At 41.4% G+C, this 22,656-nt stretch overlaps 1 protein-coding gene across 3 annotated transcripts in view; it reads left to right on the top strand.

Moving 5' to 3' along the window:
• The window catches only part of ACACA (acetyl-CoA carboxylase alpha), a 253,708-nt gene that overhangs the window by 208,773 nt on the left and 22,279 nt on the right, over nt 1-22,656 (top strand). For all 3 annotated transcript variants that reach the window (XM_020991778.2, XM_078156110.1, XM_020991777.2), the window contains 7 exons: nt 2,063-2,206; nt 2,787-2,907; nt 6,337-6,433; nt 9,645-9,741; nt 10,472-10,607; nt 17,057-17,234; nt 19,234-19,346. In XM_020991778.2, coding sequence (XP_020847437.1) covers nt 2,063-2,206; nt 2,787-2,907; nt 6,337-6,433; nt 9,645-9,741; nt 10,472-10,607; nt 17,057-17,234; nt 19,234-19,346 — 886 coding nt within the window. The remainder of the gene's footprint in view (nt 1-2,062; nt 2,207-2,786; nt 2,908-6,336; nt 6,434-9,644; nt 9,742-10,471; nt 10,608-17,056; nt 17,235-19,233; nt 19,347-22,656) is intronic.

The following is a 22,656-nucleotide window of genomic DNA, read 5'->3' as shown; positions in this document are numbered from 1 at the left end:
GCTGCTTCCATTGGACTCCACCTACTCTCCCCCCCCCCCAATCAAATGGCTGCTTTGGTTTTTGGGGGGTTTTGTTTTTGGTATGTGTGTGTTTAAAGATATAAATGAAACAGGTATGTAATGCCCTCTGCCTGTTAGAAGACTAAAGCCGTAAAAATAACAAACGGCGTGTATTTGCTAGAATGTCAAAGTTATGAGTTTATTTTGTAATGATGTGCTCCTGCCTTCATGAAGTAAACTGGCCGTGGCGGAGGTGTTATTAGTAATATGGACTCAGTGGAGCAGAAAGCCGAGTGACCGAGAGATCAGTGTATCAGTCAGTGAGAGGGCAAATGGAAAGAGACAGCAGGAGAATGAGAAAGAGCCATAGTGGCTGGGCTGAGATTAAAGACCGAGCCAGGAGGAGAATGAGAGTCCAGTGGTCAGAGACGTAGTGGGCCCTTTGAAAGCCACTTTGGGAGGGTTACCTCGTATATATGCAGGGGAAGGTTCTGCAAAGGATTGGTGCTATTTCTAGGCAGTCTCTCTGTTTCTCTCTTCTCTCTCCTCTCTCTCTCTCTCTCTCTCTCTCTCTCTCCCTCTCTCTCTCTCTCCCTGTCCATCTCTCTCTCTCCCTTTACACAATGTTCCCTCATCCTTTATCAGATCTTAAATAGATCCAAGGCCAGCAGGGTCAGGCTAAGGTGTCATGTTTTCAGTTATTAGCTTAAACTTGCCTTTGGAGGTACACTGTGTTTGAATTCTAGCTAGGCCTGTGATTTCATAGGTGTATGTTCACAGTTGCAAGGGAAGCTTGTGAGATGCATAGCAGTAAAGAGCCTGAGGACAGTGGCCTTGCGATAGTAGTCTCTGTTCCTTTCTCCACTTCTCAGAGAAAACCAGTGAATTAAAGGAACCAAGAGACAGAGGACTTTTCTCCCCACCTTTTCTTTTTTTTAAGAGGGAAAGGAATGGGGGAAGAAAAGGTGAAATACAGTAAGCTCTCTACAACTGTTTAGAGCTCTCCAGGGCTCCCCCAGATGACCAGCAATTACTACACACTCAGCAGCTTGCAGTAGTCAGTGATCAGGCTGCCTCGCTTCCATCTGCTAGGTCAGAAAACCTCCCTCCCTGAAAGAAATTATTAACCAATCTTCAAGGAAAAAAGAAACCCTACAATTTCCAAGTCCAAGGAATTGCATGTGCATGCCCCCCCCTTTTCTTTAAAAGAAACTTTGTGGTTTCCAATTGTAGATGCCCTTTGACCTAACAGGAGTTTATTCTTCTCAAAGGATACATTGGGAGTGGGGGTAGAGGGGTGGGGGTTGAAGCTTTTAATTCCCCTGGGTGTTGGGGAGAGAAGCAGGCTTGGACATAAATCACAGGCAGTGCAGCACACAAAGAGAAAGAAGCATAGAATCCTTGGTTGGTATGTGAATTCATATGTGAGTTACTGAGTTGTATCTGGATCCTGCCAGCCTTGAGGGGGGACCATTTTCTACCCTTAAGAAATTAATTCAGAGGCATTCAAGTCTTTAAAAATAAAAAAGAAAGTTATGAAATCAAGATCCTATAGCTTTTCTTCAACTGGGCAGTGTCTAAACGATGAACATTGGCAACATGGGCTCTTTTCTAGTGGCTCGTTACCATTTGTATATTGGCAGTGACCCCTACCTGAACCGAAAAAGATGACATAGCCTTGGTTCTCAACTTGCCCGTGTCACCCATGTCTGCTGTTTTAGTCTAGGGCTATGTTGTGTTACTTTGGGGTAGGATGGAGGGAAAGAGAGGATTGATATTTATATGTGTGGCACTTGATGGGGAGAAATTTGCTGTTTTTGATAAAGGCAACTTCCCACAAGATATGTAGATGAATTCTGTTTTTTATGTTGTTTTTGTGGGATGCTAATCTAAGAAGTCCACACAGTTAAAACTCTACACTGAAACAGGGGTCTGTTGTCATCTTCTTACTTTAAAATGGTTAGGGAAGGAAGTACTGGTTCTAGAACACTAAAGCTGTGGTGTTAGTCCACACTCTGTGCTACCTCAGCAGACATCACTTTTCTTTTCTCTATTTCCTTAGGTGCTTGGGCGTGAAGTATATACATCTAATAACCAGCTCGGAGGCATCCAGATTATGCACAACAATGGAGTGACTCACAGTACTGTATGTGATGACTTTGAAGGGGTTCTTACAGTCCTACATTGGCTGTCTTATATGCCCAAGGTGAGTGTCTCTACTGCTGACATAAACCATAGCCCACCCTTTTGAAGTGTCCAGATGTCATTGGCCGTTATATATAGGATTCTTAACATTAGATTTTTTTTTTATCCATCCTTCTATTGACTCTTCTTTTACTTAAAACCTTCATTTTCAGTATGACTTTGGATTAATTGATTAGGCTTCCTGAAAAATGCTTTCTTGCCCCATGAATTTTTATGGCACGTATGGCAACAGACCCCAGTACATTAAAACTTTGGCCTTGGGCACAGTCACTTTCCTCATACAACCTTTTCTCCCATTTGATTACTGAGAATCACACAGTATTGTTTCCTTGAAATCAAAAGCAGAAGGGCCACATTTTTTTTTGCAGGACCCTCAGTGAGACTTAAAGTCCATATATATTTCCCGGAACTAGACAGGTGATTGGGGTGTTATGAAATTACTGTAAGAGTTGGAGCTTATAATTCTACATATGGCCTCCCTTCAGTTTGTCTTTGGCTTTTGTTGCTAAATTTGAATATGGAAAGCTTCTAACAGTTGTTGTGTTCTTTTGCCCTTTGCCCCTCTCCCAATTGCCTTTTAGAATGTGCGCAGTCCAGTTCCTCTTCTTAACTCCAAGGATCCCATCGATAGAATCATTGAATTTGTCCCTACAAAGGCCCCCTATGATCCCCGCTGGATGCTGGCAGGACGTCCTCACCCAAGTACGTATACTTTTGTTATGCCCTCTGAGACCTAGTCAGCATCTCCTTCATCTGTCATGCAAGCTGTCATTTTATGTCCATTTCCTTCTTTCTGCTGTATGGTCACTGTGTGATCTGCACACAGTGGCCTGTAGCAGAGGAAGAGAGGCTGCTAAATAGTGGTTATGACGGGAGAAGGCGGGACTTTGATATGAGCAGCTATACGAAAGTAACTAGGTTCATCAAAGAGAAAACCCACACATGACAGTCTTTATAAAGCAAGAGTTAGCAAATGCCAACGGGAACAAATGAGATGCGACCTAAAAGTTAGTCACTGGCGGAGAACAGTTGCCAAGCTCAGAAATCTGAGTCTCCTTCATAAATTTGCCTTCTCTTCTCTTCTTTAAATAGCACTTTACATACAAGTTCAAACACCTTACCAAATATTGTCAGACATAGAGATCATACCTAATCCCTGAAAATAAATAGAAATGAATCACATAACATTGGAAGAGTACTTCAAGATTTTAAAACAGTAATATTAAACATTTGTCATCAGCTAGTATCATGCCCACTGTATATGACACTTTGTTGTCCTCTTACATTGTTGATATTCCAGTACTGTATTTCTTCTGGGAATTTTTCAGAACTTCAAATTCTGTAAATTCCGGTTGTCCCACCACCTTCAGATAAATTTCATTTATTCCATTCCTGAAAAATTGAGACTAACTCCAAGTAAGGAGGTCTTCTCTTAGAAACTCTGCCCACTATTTGAATAGAGATTGTTATTTATTGGGAAATCCTCCTTTCAAGCCAAAGTTCTTCTTGCTACACTCAGATTTTTGTTTTGTTTTGTTTTGTTTCTTAGGAATTTGTGTTGTTTTGAGTTGTCAGATGCAACTATTTCAAAGACATTATGTATATAGGAAAGAATAAAAGGGAAAAGGTGCTAATGAAGTTTCACTGAATTTAAAGACAATTGAACATTTAAATTAGTTCAGAGAGAAATATCTTCATAGTGAGGTTGAAAGGTAAATTGCTGATTCTTTACTTTAGCAGGTGACCAGAGGTTGATTGACTTTTGTTTAAAATTTTACTTCTAATCTTCAAATACTTTTCATTAATCTCAGTAAAACTAAATAGTATCACACAAGGCACAGAAAAATCATCCTAGATTAAGCACTTTTATGAGCGTAATGACTAACCACAACTTCAAAGGAATAATGTTGAAACATGTTACCCCTCCTCTGGATAGAGAGGTGTATTCAATGCAGAATGAGACATATTTTGTTGGTCATGGCCAATGCAAAAATGTTTTCCTTGACTATACATGTTTGTAATAAGAGTTCTGTTTTTCTTTCATACTCAGTTGGGGGTGGGGGGGATTAGAATGGGAGAATGGATGTTTGCTGATTGAAAAAAATAAAATCATTTTTAAAAAATGTAACAAGTATAAACTCAGTAAACAAAATTCAAATTAAAAAAAAGAAAGAAAGAAAAAATAAAAATCATCACAGGTAACTCTCTCCCCTACTTTTGTACTGTGGACGTGATAAGGATCATGTGTGTAAGATTTCTCTCCAGTCTTAAGATAAATTGTGTCTTTCTCTGGGTTTGAAATAGGCACTTCTCCCTCTGGAATTCACAATAGGTCCTGGTGACTGTTCCCTTGGGAAAAGAAGGACCCCGCTGAGCTGAGTTCTGAGTCCTATATCTGAACCAAATGCAGCCTTGGCTTTTTGGGAGCTGCAGATTGCCACAGCAATAGCTCAGCAATGACAATAGAAAAATCTATAGGGCAGAAGGTTTTTTTTTCTTAAAGGAGAATTATTACAATTCTGAAATGATTTCTGTATTCATTCCATTCTTGAATTAAGTAGGAAACATAAAATGATCTAATCATGTAAGAGAATCAATTTTTAAAGATCCTGATGGACATTGGCAAATTACTGGCTTGGTTTGAGATGATCAAAATTTGAGTCTCTGCCTGCCTCTTCCTTAGGAAGGGTGGAATTAGGGTGAGGGTGAGAAGGATGGTTTGAACATATATGTCCCTTTCATGTGTGCTACAAAGTAGGTGGCCATTAGCTCAGCTATTATTAATGAATTTCATGGAGTAAAATGAAATTTGTGATAAACTAAGTTTTCTGGTTTGGGGATAATATTTTTTCAACATCTCCTCTGTAATTCATCCTGCTGTCTGTGTGCTGCTAACACTCGCTCCCAAATCAAGTGACTTCAGATTTTAATTTAGTGGAAGCGTTAAGGAAAGCAGATGATTCCCCATGATAAGTTAAAGCAGATATCTCGTAGGTGAAAAGTTAAAGCCATTTATTAGAGGAGATAGTGCTGTGATATTCTTCAAACTGACGCCCGACACGAGACCAGAATCTAAACGATCAGCTTTGGGCTCACGATAGAGAGATAATTTTGAAATGGATGATCACATTTTACACTGGGGCCATGGAGGTAAGGAATGTAGAACACAGTAATTACAAGTTTGGTCTTGATAAAACACTCTCCATCCTGTTTAAGTCAGCAGAGGTTAGCTTGCTCAGATCTCCACTTTTAATTGGTTTTGGACTTGGGTTTTTAGGGGTGGAGGGCCATGTTCAAATTAAAAGAGTCACTGAGAAAACTGCCTGCTGAGGGGACAGTCTTGGAAAGAGTTATTTGCACAAGCTTTATAGGGGCTTGGTCTAATGTAGAAACCTGTGGAACGAAAGTTTTCTCTTTTGACTAAAATGCTGAAGTTAATATGTTTCACTAGTAAGGGGAATCCTATGTTCTAGAAGGAACGTTGGCATTAAATGTGCTCATGTTGGGCATTTTCCTTGTCAGTCAGCAAGCAGGAAGTAGAAATGGCCCCTTGCTGTAGATTGGATACACTTTGTTGGCTGTAAATAAAGTGAATAAATTCTTCTAGGTGACAATTTGACCATCTCCTTTTCTCCCCAAATTCACTGCCTTGTGTTCAGACATCATCTGATCATTTCTGCTTATAAGTGACCATCTTCAGCTTTCCGTTAAAAAGAAAAAATCAATGGACTTAAAAGAAAATTGTAAGCTAGGTTTTAAAACAGAAATAGACATTTTGAAAACATATTTAATGACGTGGCTGCTTTCTGACAAATGTTTGTGGTGTCTTGAAAAAAGCCAAGTTATTTATTTTAAAAGCATGCAAACTCTCTGCTATCTGAACCCCATCGTTTAACAATAAATGATGCCTCTGCTGATAAATGACTCTCTTTATGCAGACTAGCAAATGAAATAGGAGATGATGTCTGAAGGCAGATGAACGTTCAGCAGCCTAATGCTCACATGTATTATAATTTATTTTTTCAAATGAAACCTAAAAAGCAAACTCAAAATCCAATCTTTAAATTCTGGTGTTGGAATTTTTGGTGGATTTTTTAAACCTTTTCTGATTGTTCTGTCTTCTTCCTATAGCCCAGAAAGGTCAGTGGCTAAGTGGATTCTTTGACTATGGTTCCTTCTCTGAGATCATGCAGCCTTGGGCACAGACAGTTGTGGTTGGTAGAGCCCGGTAAGACTTGTGTTGCTTGATAAATGTTTTTTTACTATCACCAACCAAAATAAGAACAAAAGCCTTCCTGTACAAAAGCTCTTGGCTGATACTTCTATTTCTGTCTAAGGCTTTTTGTGTGTCCTGGATCCCCTTGGTCGGGCTGGTGACCAAAAACCTATGAACCCTTTCCCAGAACTGTGTTTTTAGATAATTGAATGAGATGCTACATTTCAGTTAGAGGTTGGAGAAAATAAAGATGTCATTTTTCCCTTCTGAATTCATAGACACACCCCATTCCAAATCTATGCACGGATCCCAGTTAAGAACCCCAGCTTTAAACTTTCTGATTCATAGTGTTACATCAGATAGCCTAACTGAGCATTGGTTCCCCGGGGACATTTCTTATGTAATTCCGATGAAGCTTTTGCTTCTGATATTGATCTTGGAAATATAGGCTCCTCATAGGACCTTAAAAAGAAAGAGGACACAGAAGAAGGCAGGAGGTGAATTAAATGCCAATAGCTTTGTGGACCCTGGGAGAAGTCTCCTTAGTGGCATGAAGATTAATTACAAAGTAATCTCGTTATGTGGCTCCATAATCAGATTTGACTTCTAAAAAAAGTTTTTTTTTTTTAACAAAAACTGAAGTGAGTGCAAGAAGCTGTAGGTTGCTGGGATACCTACCTTTCTGAAGTGGGAAATTGAAGTTTCTATTAAATTTTAATATCCATTCTAAGGAGAGGTTCACTTGACAGTATTCCCTGCATGGAATAATCTGCAGTGCTCCCTGTAACTGGCACCTGCCAAGCCTGATCTTAATCTAGTTCTGCACTGCTGAGACACACTGCCCTGGGGACTAGCATCTGGAGCTCACCTTCCTCTCAGGAGCAATCCTTTTCCCTTATCTTTGCGGAATGTGGTATCTGCTCGACATTCTCCAATATGCCACATGATCTTGAGATTTAGATTCCAGCCTCAAAAATAATTCTAGGTTTTGTGGTTCCCTTAGCCCAGCAGGGCAGTGCCCCTCATGCTGGTAGCAACAAGATGCTGTCCGATGGTGAGTCTCATAGATAGTCTTGTGTATTGAGTTTGAAGGGTTCAAGGCTGGTTCCAGAGAATGCTGAAGCTCACAGTAACAGGACTCCAGATGTCCTTAAAGTCTGCTGCCTCATCGTGGCAAACAGGTGCTTGCAGCCCAGTTAAATCATTTAAAAATGTCTAGTGAAAATTATACCAAAGAGAGAAAAAGAGAGACACAGAAGTGGAACCAGCCAGTTCTTCTGACCATCTTTCCAGGCTTGCTTCAGGAGCCCGGTGTGTAGATTCTGCCCATCACTGTGTCCCCAGCTCCTTGGGAGCCCAACCGAGTTTAACTTATCTGCTACGGTCTTCCTTTTTGGAGAGAAAATGTACAAATGTTACACCCCAAGAGCCTGTCAGTCAGTGTAAAGGGCTTTGAGATCTTCCCATAGAAAGCAGATAATAAGGCTTCATCTCTTTTATTATGTTTGAAGAAAACAACAACAGAATTTTCCCTTAGAGCAAACATCTTGAGATAGAACATTTAGTTTTTGTTGTTTGTACTCATGTTGTTTACAGCTGTCCCTAGCTTGACACTTTTTCCTTTTCTTTATATTTGACAAGTTCTGAGCTTCATTGTGTTACACGCACATGCACACACACAAGTATATAAAAAAAACAAATGGAGCTTACTTCTTTCAAAAGCAGTGGCATTTCAAAAAATAAATATAAATGTATTCTTCTGGGATTGTTACTGTAAGTGCTGCCAAAACTCATCTTTGGTATGTATGTTTGGAATATGTGTGCTATTGGCTGTAAATTGTCTTTTATTATTCCATGGCACCTTGTCCAGGGACACACTATAAAACAAGATGTAGCATCTTCATGTGCTAGCCTGATAAAATTTATATGAAGTATAATGGAAAACAGAAGTTGTTCTGAGCTGTTTTCAAGTTCAATAAATAACTGTAATACTCGGATAAAGATGTTCTTTATTAGGTCACATGGGCCCTAATATATAAGTTATAAGTTACCGATTTAGGGTGGTTCTTGCAATTACAAGTTTCCAGTTGGATTGTTAATCATTGGGAATAGGAACGTTTCCAAACCCTCCTGTGTACCTCCTGCTCGTTGTCTGGGCTGTCTGAAGTGCTTTGCATCTGATTTGGTTCAGGCAAGTGACAGGGGGAGGGGAAGGTTGAGTGGTCCCTACCTAGTCCCCAACAGGTCTTTTGGGATAACAGAAATCTATTTCTAGTAGCCATTGTAATGGCCAGAACCTCTCCTGAAAAAGTTTGTAATGGGCAGTCTGTGGGGATTGAAAAACTAACACATTCCAGCCTCACCCCTAAGGAATGGAGTTGTGAAAGCTATAATCAAAACACCTCTTGGGAAGTCAGGGTTCTTTTTCTACCATAGATCATATCTCTCTGCCCCTCTATGGTATTATTCTTGGGTTTTCACCAGATAATCTTTGTGAGTAGGATCAAGTTGGGGAGATGCAAAAATTAGCTACAGGGAGTTTTGTTCAGGCATTTTAAATTAATCAGCCCATGTGAACCTGGAGAGATATCTCCTGTTATCAAGATTCTCAGTCTTTGGCAGTTATGCCTGCCAGTCATTCCAAGTGGAAGAAGTTAAGGGTTTTTCTAGCTACTTCTTTCTTTTTTGCAACCTTCCCATACATATAGTCCCCATACATACAATCTCATCTCTCCTGGAAATCCAGATTTATTGTGATTGAAAGAAACAGACTCTTAAGACAAAACTACAGAGGGTTATAGCTGTAGAACTAGACAAGACCTTGGAGATCATGTAGTCCATAGCTCTTATGAAGAACCTGGTTTTGTCATCTCCCCTATGTTCAAATGTTCTGTTCTGTTTTTCTGTAATTGGCGGTAGTTCCCTGATGCTGTTTGCTATGGTTAACTTTGGGGTGATATGGGTGTTTTCAAAAACTCTGTGACATTTCTGTGTTCCCTATAGTTATTTCTCAAGATGTCTGTTTGGTATTGAATCTAGGCCACACGTGTCCCTAAAAAAGCTAGATTTTCTCCTCCCTCTGTTAGCATTATTTGTTTCGCCTTTCACACCATCTTCTTCTTCTCTCTTTCCCCCCTCCCCTTTTTGATGTGGGATTGAAAAATAAATGACTTAGTTGTAGAAGGGTAACGTGTGGATTCCTCTGTTCCTCATCTGTTTTCAGGCTAGGCGGTATACCTGTAGGAGTAGTTGCTGTAGAAACCAGAACAGTGGAGCTCAGTATCCCGGCTGATCCCGCCAACCTGGACTCTGAGGCCAAGGTAGGTTGTCCCTGGGGCAGACTGTGTGTCTATGTGGAGGACTGCTTAAAGCCACAGTCATCTTCTGTAGAGCTTATGACCATCATTGAGATTTTGCAGACTGCCAATTTTATTAGAGGAGAAGAGTTGGGTCCCTTAGATGTTCAAGACTATCGATAGTCTAGGTGATGAGGCTAAATGGATTTCAGGTTATCTCAGGCCTGAAAAATCAGACATTTACAATGTTTCTGATCTGCTGCAGTACACGCCAACAGATAGTCCATGGTTGTGCTCATGACACCCTGAAGAGTCACAGGCTATATTGATGTATATGTGAAGGGTTTAGGTAGCTCACATTCTTCAAGGAGTCTGCCCCATCCACTCCCTAATACAAAGGGAAAGATTGAGAAATTTAAAAAGGATTGTTCTATATACTAGAGAGAGTGCTGAATTTAGCGGAAAACAAAAAGCGTTGGGTTTGAATCATAGCTGTGGTGCTTATCTGCTGTGTGACTTTGGACACGTTGTTTGACCTCTCTGAGTCTCTCTTTCTTTGTGTGCCTGATAAAGATCATGACTACCTCACAGGGTTGTTGTGGGGAAATAACTTTAGAAAAGTTAAGGTCCTTGATTTTGTGGGATATAGGATTCCAAATCTCTTTTTTCATCAGTAAAGCCTAATTCAACTTAAAGAAACTGTCGCTCAAACTGTGTTCTTAATAATATTTCCCTCTCTGACTTTTCCCAACAGATAATTCAGCAGGCAGGGCAGGTTTGGTTTCCAGACTCTGCTTTTAAGACCTATCAAGCTATCAAGGACTTCAACCGGGAGGGACTTCCCCTCATGGTCTTTGCCAACTGGAGAGGCTTCTCTGGTGGAATGAAAGGTGATTTCCTTTACTGTTAACTCTAACTCTGTGCCAGAGGGGCTTCACGTATCTGAGGAAAATGAAGGGAGGGAAAGGGCAAAAAAATGGCAGTGTGTTGTATATCTCCATGTGAACTTTGAAGAATCCTCACTGAGGACATTGTGAGTGTATCTGTTACTTCTGTAGCTTTGAGTTCAGTTTTCACAGTTGCATTTCAAATAGTGTTTTTTTACTTCATACTAAACAATTGATTATACTCCATTCTTTCCCTTCTAAAAGTGTACCTTGCTAAAGTTATCCCATTAAAGTTCTGAATAATGGTTAAAGATAGATTCTTGATTGGAAGAGTTAAGTGGATTCCATACTAAAGGACACTTGTGGCAAATTGTGATATTTCCATAATTATCTTCACCACCATTCTGGTCCTGTGACTCCAGCATGTCTTACTATTGTCAATAAGTCTGTCCCTAAGTGGAAAGAACATATTTCTCTTCTGTCCTTCTGTGGAAGTTGATTACTCCATAATTGACCAGTTCCCCTCTTTCCTGGGTGTCCATAGGATAAAGAGCATTCTACTAATGAATAAATTACATGCTTGCATGTATTTTTTTTTTAAAAAGCATTTTTTATTAAATACTTAAGATGTTGTAGGCATTGTACTAAGTGCTGGAACAATAAATATTAAAAGACTAAGTTCCTCCCTTAAAGTGATTACATTCTACTAGGAGAAGATAATACTTGGAAGGGGAATGGAGGCCAGGAAAGAGAGCTTTGGATCTGAGGAGTCATAGAGATATTGAATTAATATTTATGGCAGTCAGTTTATATGACCTTTCCAGAAGCAGTGGTTTGATTGATCTGACTATTGTACCCAAAGCAGGAGGATGGGCAGAGAGAGAGGACAGCTAGTGCAGCAGTAGGCAGGTGACAAGGTGGCCTGGGTAGGTGGCTGAATGGCATTTGAAGGTGAAGCGGTTCTAGGGTCTGGGGCCAACTAGATATAATGACCAAATGGGTTGGTTTGCACCCATTCACTTCATCAGTCAAGTGGCTGAGCTCCAAGAAGGGCATTCCAAAGCAAAGTGGATTCACCTCCCTAGCAACTTGGGGCATGGATTCTGGGAGTCCAGGTCCTCTGTAGAGAGTACTGGTCCAAGTAAGTGATGAAAAACTAGGCAGTGGCAACAGGCAGATAGCAGGATGTCTTGGATGGATGAATGGTTGGGATGTGATGGTGAAGATGAATATGTAGAGAAAATAGGGAGCCTTTAGTCTAGTGGGGATCATGGGCTTAATGCCTATGTAGAGGCCACGGAGGACACAAGGTAACTACATAGACTGGTCAGTAATTAATTTAAGTACGAGGAACTAGGATGTGTACAGATGGTAGGTTGAGACCAGAGGCAGAGTGCAGTGTATACAGGAGTCCACATGAAACACAAGTGAAAGCCAGTTTTCAAGAACATGGCCAAGCAGAAAGCAGAGACATTTGTGCAGGTGAGGCAGAGAGCAACTTTTTACTGGATGAACTGCCACAATTCTGCCCTGTGTTTTACTTGGGGAAGCCTGGTCTCTGCGATAGTTCATTTGTTCTCACCAACCCCTCTTATACTTCCCCCACCTACAGCCGCGCCCCCCCCCACCCCAGCCCCGCTCCAATGAGAAATTCGTTCGCCTACTCCAAAAAATTAGAAGAAATTGACCAGTGTACCGGGATGACTCAAGGATGTTGCTTGACCACCAGCTCACTATTCTTTTTAACCATAATTCTTCATCTTGTTGACCATGAATTTTCACTTCATCAGGACACTGGATGAAAGTACTGTATGACAGGATTACCTAGAACCCATACTAGTACTTGGCGTATGTTAAGTATTTACTACATTGGTTTAAGTGGAATTCACCCTTTGGGGTTTTTAGAGTTTACTTTTTCTGACATCTGATGAAGCTTGTTCTGGTGAATCTCGGGGATATTGTTCAAGTGTTAATAAATAACCTCAGTCCATTCTGGTGTGCCATTTGTGGACAGAGCCTCATCCTCTGCCTTGTGCTTTGGCTAGCTCCCAGCTTGGACTGTTTGCCCTAGTACAGTTGGCATGATTTTTGAAACTTAGGTCTACAGTTGAACAGTCCTAATGTGAATTCAAATCCCTTTGAAATTAATTAATCCCTACCTCCTATCCTCTCTCTCTGTCAACATATTTATCAATGTGATAATGCCTTGTGGGCATATCTCACCTTTGCTGATAAATAACTTACTTTAGATGTGTAGACAGATGTGTCAGACAAGATATCCAGGATCCAGAAGTGAGCTATTGGCCTAGGATAGGCTGAGGCCAACTCTGTCTTCTGGAGTTTGGTTTCAGAACCACCAGTTGGAGCTGGGGTTGGAGCCTTACAGTGGAAGCACTGCTGTTTGCATTTCCACATCACTTGTTACAAGGAAGCTTTGGGGAAGGTGCAGGAGTGGAGGGTGGAGAGCAAGGTAGATGTAGGAGAGGAAAGAATAGTGCCTTTTATATTTACATACAGGTTAGGATGTTTTCTCCATATTATCTCATGTAAAGAGACCTAAGCAGAGAGCCTCTCGTCACTCTCCATGTCCCTTGGGGAGATGTTTGCAGTTTTGGTTTCAGTACTGACTGGGGATTATACAGGGAGGGAAGATAAACAATTATGCCATCCCTCAGTGCACACAAACACACAGCCAGGAGCCGACTGCACTGTGGGTAAAATGACTCCAAAATTGTGTGTAATGAGTAGGAAAAGATTAGAGACAGCTCTTGCTATGCTGAAAATTGACATTAGTGGAAGGAAAAAAAAAACTCTTTACTAGTCAGCCTAGGAGGTCTAATTCAAGCAGTAAAAATATAAATAAATAAATAAAGGCATATCAAGATGGTACTGGGGCTTTTTTTCCAATGAGCTCTATCTGGCCGGAAGGCTATTCAGCATAATGCAAAATTAAATTATAAAAACTGACTGAATATTTAGATGGAAGAGCCATTTGCAAGCAGTTTATTTAGACGAACCGGCAATGACCCACAACAGGGAGACATCAAGCGTGAAATTTACTAGAAATTAGCACCAGGGTCCCAGCCTCAGCATGAATAGTTTGATAGGATGCAAATCCCAGTGATATTAAGCTGCTTCACTGCTGGTGCTACAGGGTCACTCTCAGTTGGCTTTTCATGTTGTACTTATTATTTTTTCCTGGGACAGGTTATAAATAACAATAAAAAAATGTTTATTGAAAACTTTAACTGGAATGAAAGCCTGTTTTAAATCTCTGATTACTTGGATGTTGAAATACGGTGCTGTCCACCCTTAATGGGCTCATGAGGAATATTATGTGTATGCAGCTTGTGTACTCCTGATACTTGCCTTCAGTGTCTTGCTGATAATCCAGCCCAGACCAATGAAATCTGTTCCGTTTTCAAAGGTGTGGGGCACTGTGGATACACAGAAAGATGCTGGCCACCTCTTTCCTTTGCTTAATGCATGTGGTATCACTGTTCATGCATATCGTGTAATGGCGAAGACCTTAGGCAAGTCTGTACCTTGACACTAAAAAGCCTGAAGGTGAGGGTTATCCCTGCCAGTGGGGAATGTGACCGTTCTCTGTGCAGTGTGCCAGGGCTTACGAAACTCCTGTGTCTCTGGGGGAAGATCTATCAGTCTTTTCCATCAGCTTTTTTTCCTCAGGGCATGAGACTTTAATAGTCATCTTGAATGTAGCTTTAAAAATTTGGCAGATGGAATTGCCAGCCTAGATTCTTGGGGATCCCTCTTTGCTGTGCCTTTGCTCCAACTCTTAACTATGCACTCTAACATGGAGGGATTTTAGGCATGACAGTATATATCAGATTATTTGGGTTTGTTTTTGTTTTTTTGGCGAGGCAGTCGGGGTTAAGTGACTTGCCCAAGGTCACACAGCTTCCAGGTGTCAGGTGTCTGAGTCTGGCTTTGAACTCGGGTCCTCCTGACTCCAAGGCTCTATCAGACTATTTGTTAACTGCTTCTTGACCTGTGTTTAAAAATCTATGGTTTTGGAAGTGGTGGCATTGCTTGAACAATGCCAAATCTCTCCCAGGCTGCAGCAGTGGTTTCTCTTGAATAGTCCCTATGCCTTTTCAGACCTTGTGAGTGTCAGATTGCATAACAGTTGCAGCTCTCTGTCAAACACATAACACAGGCATCAGGTGCAAGGTCTCCAGCTTTGGTAGACTCCTGAGGGCTTCAGTTTCTATTTTTCTTACAGCAACTTAGCAATTCTGGGCCTTGGAAAAACTCATGTGGCGTTGGGTAAAGAATTGCCACTGAGTCCTTGGCATAGGGAGCGTGGTTGTCAGTAACATTTCTGATTCTACAGGGCTGCTTTCCTGGGTTGATTTTTTTCATTTTTTTTTTAATCATTGTATCCAGTGTAAGACAACAGATAACTCCAATTTCTTGCGTTGCCTAACAATAAGGCCCTCTGTGCAAACACGTATGCATGTGTGTACACATATGTGTGTACCCCTCCCCAACCATACAGACACATATTCTGTCCCACTGTTTTTCTTTCCTTCTTCTCTTCCTTGAGGCCCTGCCTTCTCTTTCCTCTCCACTGATACCATTAAGGACCACTCTTTTCTGTTGTTGTTCTAGGGATATACTCTTGGCAGCACTGACAAATGTAATGCTAATTACACAATTATTTTATGATGTAGCACTAGTAGAAATATCTACTAAAGAATTAATTTACTTAAAATAATTTGAATCAAGCAATTATTTTCATAACCACAGAATTAGTGTAAAGTACTTAAAGCACTTTATTTGTAGCTCTTCATAATACAGCAGTTGTATAATTAGCAATAAATTTTTTGGATCTTTTCTTCCTTCTGAAAACAATTGTCTTCTCTCTGACCATGTATACATATCTAGGTTCCACACAGGGAATAGTCTTTCAGTAGGACTGCTTAGAATGGCAGGGAGGATGTGAATTTCCCTGAATCTTCAAAAACCTGCCTGATGAAAAGAAAAGAAGGGCAGTGCTTTGCAGTGAGTGGCTGAGAGTATGTGTTCATAGGTTTTGATTTGCTGAGGACCATACCTTAAGTTGCCATTAATCATAATGAGCAATGTTTTGGTTGCTCAGAATATCCCTTTGTAATGGAATTTCAGCAGTTCTTGTTCATGCCAAACCTAGACTTTTGTTTCTGTAAAGAATTCCATTGTTTCTGTTACTTGGTAATCTGAAAAGATCTGGTGTTTTCCTTTTAAAATGTTACCTCTGACATATACAGCCCAACATCTGGAATCATAAAACTGAAACTTAAGTGGCGTTTAGACTTCAGTGAACTGGGAAATGAAGAAAAGTCCATAAAATATTCAACTACAAAAGACTGATCTTCATTTCCAAGGTCATATTTTGTTCTGCTGGGAGTCCCTTTTGCCCCAGGGCTGCTTCTGATTTAAGCCTCTGGCCTTGGGCAGGTCATACTGTTTTCTCCTTTACTAAGTGAGCAAGAGGACATCCAGTCTGACTGTCCCCTTAAGACTGTGTAACTTTTCCAGGAAGCATTTTTCAAAGGTTAAATGTTCATATCCTCAAGGAAAAAATACAAATATAAATACTGTAGTGTTAGTCATATTTTGGGAGTTGATGTTCTAAAGTGCACATTGATAAGTAGGATAGTAGGCTGTCAAAAGTGTTTTACTAACACATCAGGCATCAATACATCGGAAACTTAGCTCTGGAGTCAGGATTTGAATCTTGGCTTTGCCACTTAGTACCTGTGTGACCTTGGGCAAATCATTTAACTTGTCAGAGCTTTGGTTTTCTTACCTGTGAAATGATGGTGTTGGGCTCCATGACCTCTGAGGTCCTTCCAGTTCTAAATCTATGAGCTTGTGAATACAGGACAGAAAATTAATTCCCTGTGTTCAGAAAGCTTATGTTATGCTGGAAAAGATAAAATAGCACATGTGCATGAAAACTAAAAACGACTTACAAAGCAACATGTTAAAAAATATGTTAAGACTGTACAAGCTGTGTTTTGCATATCATAGAAGTCTAGAGAGGATACACAGTAAACAAGCAGTCAGGAAGACTTCTTATAGGAAGTGGACTTTGAACATTCTGTATGAGAATCATTTCTCTTTGCATACCCTTTTTTGGGGACCATGCCTTTGATTTCATCAGTGTGGAAGACTCCCAGCATGGGAGCATCTTCCACAAATGCAGATGAAAAACTCATCTCTACCTTATATAGTCTTAAAGAGAGTCCTCAGTCATTGTAAAGACAATTAAATGATTTGCCCATGGTCACACATCTATTAAGTGTCAGAGGCAAGATTTAAGTTTGGGTTTTCCTTATTCTACCCCTGTATGTGTTTAAATGTAGTAGGAAATGTAGTCATTTGACATAATGATGCTTTGAGGGTAAACTGTTTGGTTTCTAACTATATTTTATCTTCCACAGACATGTATGACCAGGTCTTGAAGTTTGGAGCTTACATCGTGGATGGTTTACGTGAATGCTGTCAACCGGTGATGGTTTACATCCCTCCCCAAGCTGAGCTCCGGGGAGGATCCTGGGTTGTTATTGATCCCACCATTAACCCCCGGCACATGGAAATGTATGCTGACCGGGAAAGCAGGTACCTCTTCCCCATTTCTCCTTGGCTATGTTCTATAGACCCCCTCTTCCTAAAGAACACTTAGATATAAACGGAACTTCTAGATGTTGATTCTTAGTGTGGTTTTTTCTCATTCTAAGGCCTTGGCTGAGCTCTGAAGATTTCTCTTCCCCTTCCTTCTGGCTGCTCAGAGCTTCTTGTTCCCTATATCCCCTTGCTGAAAGCTAGTGAACTCTGATTGGGACTTCCAAGCTCCCTTAAAGATTGCGTTTTTAACAGCTGGATAAATAGGAGAAAGCATCCTGATCCTTTTGGAAAATTAAATTTCATGGGATTTTGGGAGTTGCAAGAAACTTTAAATATCATCTAGCAAAATATCTTCATTTTACAGATTAGGAAGCTGAAGCTGGGGGTGGGGTTAAATAGCAAGGCCAGGATCACTCAGCTGGTCAGTGGCAAAATTAGGATTTCAGTCTACGTATTCTGACCTGATATCCAGACTCTTCAATAAATCCATGCTTCCTCTAGTTCTCTCCTGTCCTGAAAATTTGTTAAACATAGGAGCATTGACTTTTCTCCATTTCCCCTCCCCCCCACATACACACTGCAGAAAAGGCCCCAAACCTCAATTTCCTTATGTTAAAGCTCTTCCTTGAGAACTTTATAAGTGTAGCCTTAACTTATAAAGCATCAGAGCACTCGAATGTCAAGATTCCCCATTTCAGGATTTATAGATAGTTTTTCCTTTACTTAAATTCACATTACACAAATTCAACTTTACATAAAGAGTTTTAGAAGAAAAATGTGCATTCCAAAAAATGCCCATGTTAACTCTACTGTATAGTACTTTCTCTCTGTTTCTGCCATTCTGCTTGGTGTTCTGAGGCCTCCTACCCTGCCACCAAAAATAAACAAACAAAAACACCCTTGAAACAAAACCTCTCCAAGTAAAAGCAGAGGAATGAATGCAAGGCAGGATCAGGCACTTGGCTTGAGACCTCTGGCGCATCAAAAGGCCTTTGCCTACTCTGCCCACTGTCCAGCTCCTGTCTTCTGTCGTCCGTGCTTGGGTACTGAATGTCTCTCCTCAGCCCCTCCGTGTTCCTCCTCTTGCTCTTGCCTCTCTTTCTCAGCCCTCACGTGTCCTAGAACTGTGTGCCAGCCCCCTCCCTTCACAGGTGCAGGCCCCCTTCCTGCCTCCTTCCCTTCCCCACATCTACAGGCAAATTCACATTATGTAGAAATCACTTTACCTAGAGGTCTGCTGAATGGCCCACTTCCATAAAGTGAGAAGTGTCTATACTTAAAATCCTGATTTTGACCCCAGTTTCATGTTGAACCTTAGACAGGTTGCCTGGAATATTTAGATCTCAGTCTATTGAGTTTTGTAATAGGTAGCCTAATCCTAACCGTGCTGTTTAAGCTAGTGCTCACCTAAAGCACAGCATGTTCCCTGTGGCACATTGTCGTAGCAGCCACTCCATGGCTTTACCAGCTGCTGGCCTTCGATCTGTCTGATCAGTTCCTGGCAGCCTCTGGATAGGAGAGCTGTTAGGGTTTCCTTTCCCTTCTTTCTGTGTGCAAACTGATTATCACTGAAGCCTTCTTATATAGTTTAAATGCATCTTAGCCCCTTGTCACAGTGCTTCTGTGTGCTTGTGTGTCTACACATACACATACATACACATGTACAAATACATACTTGGTTTCATTTTTGGCTCAGGAAATTAACGTTATTCTTGTTGCCCTTGTCAGCGGTAGGTGGTGGGGTATGCGTTTTTCTTCCTTTGAGATGGGAGTTAAGCTGGCCCAGTAATGAGAATTATTTAATTGCTTTTTGCCAGCCCTTTTTCATACTTTGCACAGACACATTTCTCTTGTGCCTGTCTGGGTGGGTAGAACCATAATGAATTTCATTTCCTGATCCACACGTTGTGACCAGCAAGTCTGTTGTCTCCTCCTTAAAATTTCACTCTTAGCTTTTGTTTTTGTGTTTGTTTTGTTTTGTTGTGTTGATCAGAGGATCTATTCTGGAGCCAGAGGGGACAGTAGAAATCAAATTCCGCAGAAAGGATTTGGTGAAAACTATGCGTCGGGTGGACCCAGTGTACATCCGCCTGGCCGAGCGATTGGGTATGTCTGGCTTGCCTTCCTGGCAGCTCAATGAGCCATTCAGCTGATTTGTAATGAGGGCATTCATAGGCCAGGGGAAGAAGCATTGGAGCATTTGATCACATTCATGATCATCTTTATTTACTGTCCTCCATATGGTAAGAAACCTGCTAGAAAGAAATGCTCTGTCTAGGGGGTGTGGGGGTGTGGGTGTGGGTGTGTGGGTGTGTACGTACAGCAGGTGGAAAAACGAACATACTTTAAATGTTCTCAACCATCCCAACTCTCTAGGCTTGTGGATGTCAAAATAGAATCTTGCCATGTCTGACCTTGAGTTACTGTTGAATAGGAGAGTAAATTGAATAGAAGGTACATCAGCTTCTATTTGTTAAATCATCTCAGACCTGGCCTATGTAGCTTCCTGGCTTCATCCTGCTCTAAGAAATGGAAGCTCTAGGGTAAGGATTCTGCCAAGGAGCTTTGAAGTGAGGAAGGCCTTCTCTGTGCTAGAGGAGGAGGCTGGCCCCAGAAGCAGGAGCTGTAGGGGGATTTGCTCCTAGGATGCCTAGCATTGCACTTAGGCTTCTTTGCCCAGGATGCTTGTAATTTGAACACCAATAACTAACCATGGGAGTCATGTACTGAGCTCCCAGGCCAAGTGAATTTCAGCCTGTTCTTTAAAAGATCACTTTTCTACCCAGCCTGCCCACTGGATCCCTTGGTATAAAGGTGGTTTCATAAAATCTTTTGTTGGGATTGCTGGGATATGTGAGAAGGTTTAGGGGAGAGGGAGATTTTCTTTTATAAATAAGGAAGCATGCTGGGTGAAAGGAGTAGGAGGTAATGTGGCAGTATCTTTGTCCTGTTCATCTGGTGCCCATTCTAAAAGTCATTCAAAGAGCAGTGTCTTCACTACACTCTGATGCAACAAGCTTCTTGAGAACAGGAACCATGTCATTTGTCTTTGCAACTGCCAGAGCTGTGCACTTAGTAGTCACATAATCCAGTCTTGTTGAATGATTGGATGGAGCCTATTCCAGTCAGCTGCATAGCCAGTGCCCTAAGACACTGCCAGAGCCAGTGACAAGGGTTGTCATTCTTGATGACTGTCCTTTGCACCCGGCCCCATGTTACGGACTTTGTTAGTCTCTTCTGCCCCACTGCTTGCCTGTAGGACATAAGAACCTGAGACATCTCTGGCCATCACAGCCAGCCTGATACCTTTAATTGACACACAGAGACACAGACACAAACTCACTCTCACTCACTCTCACTCTCTCTCACACACACACACATGCACACACACACACACACACACACACACACACACACACACACACACACACACACACACAGTCATCTCTCAAAAATCTGCTGCCACCCAGGGTTGTTGGGTTTTTTCCCTTCTTGCTTTCTTTTCCAAACAGGATAATTACTCCTGAACAACTCTCTACACTTTAATTAAAGGGGCTGCAGCGCAAGAGCAGGTCCCTTACAACAGCATGTAGAGAGAGCTCTGAAAGCTTCAGAGCCGATAAGCATCTCTCTTAGATGGCTCATAATAGCTTCCAGCACTGGGCGATCATCGCTGTTGTTTTGCCACTAATTCTGTACAAAGGCAGCAACAAGATTGCAGGACACAGTGAATTGCATAATTTTTTTGTATTTTTTTTTTGCTGGTTTTCTTTCTGGCCAATTTAAAATTTGTCAGAGTCGGTCTTCTTCTGGATCACTGCCCTTTGATATTTCGCGCACTCCATTTGCCACAAACAAGCCGCAGGGCCGCAGTTCATGCTGACTCCAGCAGAAGCAGAGAGGGCTCCATTTATCTTACGCTGCCTGCTGAATTCTTACTCATTAACTGGGGGTTCACTGCCTCTTTTTAACCCCCGAATGGCTGTTATCTCTCTAGAGCAACCGGATGGTTGGAAGAGAGAGCATTTGTTCTCAGACATGTATTTGTGGTGGAGGGGACCAGCCTGGCTAATGCTGCAGAGACAGAGATACTCTTTTTCATTGGAAAGAGACACTCTGTGCTCCAGCCTTGATCCAGCACCTTTCAGATCAAGGAAAGCAAAGAGAGAAGAGATTCTTAAGTGCTTACTAGTTAATAATTTCATATACATTATTTGATTATAATTTCCTATCCGGCAAACTAGGTGGTACAGTAGAGCACTGGATTTGAAGTCAGGAAGACCTGAGTTTAAATTCTGCATCAGATGCTTACTAGCTGTGTAACCCTGGACAAGTCATTTAACCCTTGTGGCCTCAGTTTCCTCAGCTGTAAAATGGGGTAGTTGTGAGTACCAAATGAGATAACATATGTAAAGTGCTTTGCAAACCTTAAAGCACTACATAAATGCTAGTTATCTTGTAATTATTATTATTTTCTATTATTGATGAAGAAAACTGTGTTTAGTCTTGATCAAAATGGCAGACTTATTCATGGCCAGAAAATACAGTTTTCTGCCTGATGCTTGTCAAGCTACTGTAAGGTCTGGCTTCTAGAACAAAGTGTCAGGAAGGAAGCAGGACTTGGCCACACCCACTGGGCTGCCTTGTCTAGGGCTCTCTGAGCTTTCGTGTCTTGTCCTGCGAACCATATATGAAAATCAAACGAAATAATGCATATATAACCACTTTGAAAACCATCAGGCACTAACCAAGGGCAAAGGGGCCTTGTTGTCGGTCTTATTCTTATTCCCTTTCACACATAAAGGTAGAGTGAGCCTTAAAGCACATGTCATCCATCCCATGACTGTGTATTGGTTGGGAAGTGCAGAATCCTGTGCTGGGACATGGACCCTGCCCCCAAAGGTCATAGGGTCAGAGATGTAGAACTAGAAGAGACCTCAGAGGTCGTCAAGCCCCACCCCCTCACCTACAGATGAGAGGGTGAGTGACCTTGCCCAAGGTCATACTGATAACCAGTGTTGGAGGTAGAATTTGAACACAGGGAAATATCCATTGTACCATTCTGCCTAGAGGACTTTACAGTCTCTTGGGAATATGAAACATACACACAGAAAAGAAAATGATAACAGTTACAGTGCAAAATACCCATAAATGCAAGAAGCCCTGGTACAAACTGCATTGGGAAATGCTGATGGGCTGTTGAGTCTGAGTGGCTTGACATTGCAGAGGGTTCCAGGCTCCCTTTCCTGTCTTTCAGGAAACTGGGACCACAGAATGTTTAGGAGATTGGAGGTAGCCATATTTTTTCCAGACCAAATAATTGATAAAGAAAAAGATTTAAGGTTATGCCCCTCCTTACAATATGACTTAATTTCAAAGCCTGGGATGATGATTCTGGCCTCCCCTATCTCCTCCA

This window comes from Phascolarctos cinereus, unplaced genomic scaffold (genome assembly GCF_003287225.1).
Source record: "Phascolarctos cinereus isolate Bilbo 61053 unplaced genomic scaffold, phaCin_HiC Scaffold_5;HRSCAF=322, whole genome shotgun sequence".
NCBI lineage: Eukaryota > Metazoa > Chordata > Mammalia > Diprotodontia > Phascolarctidae > Phascolarctos > Phascolarctos cinereus.
Note: the sequence above shows the minus strand (reverse complement) of the source record. Positions and strands in the feature narration are given on the sequence as shown.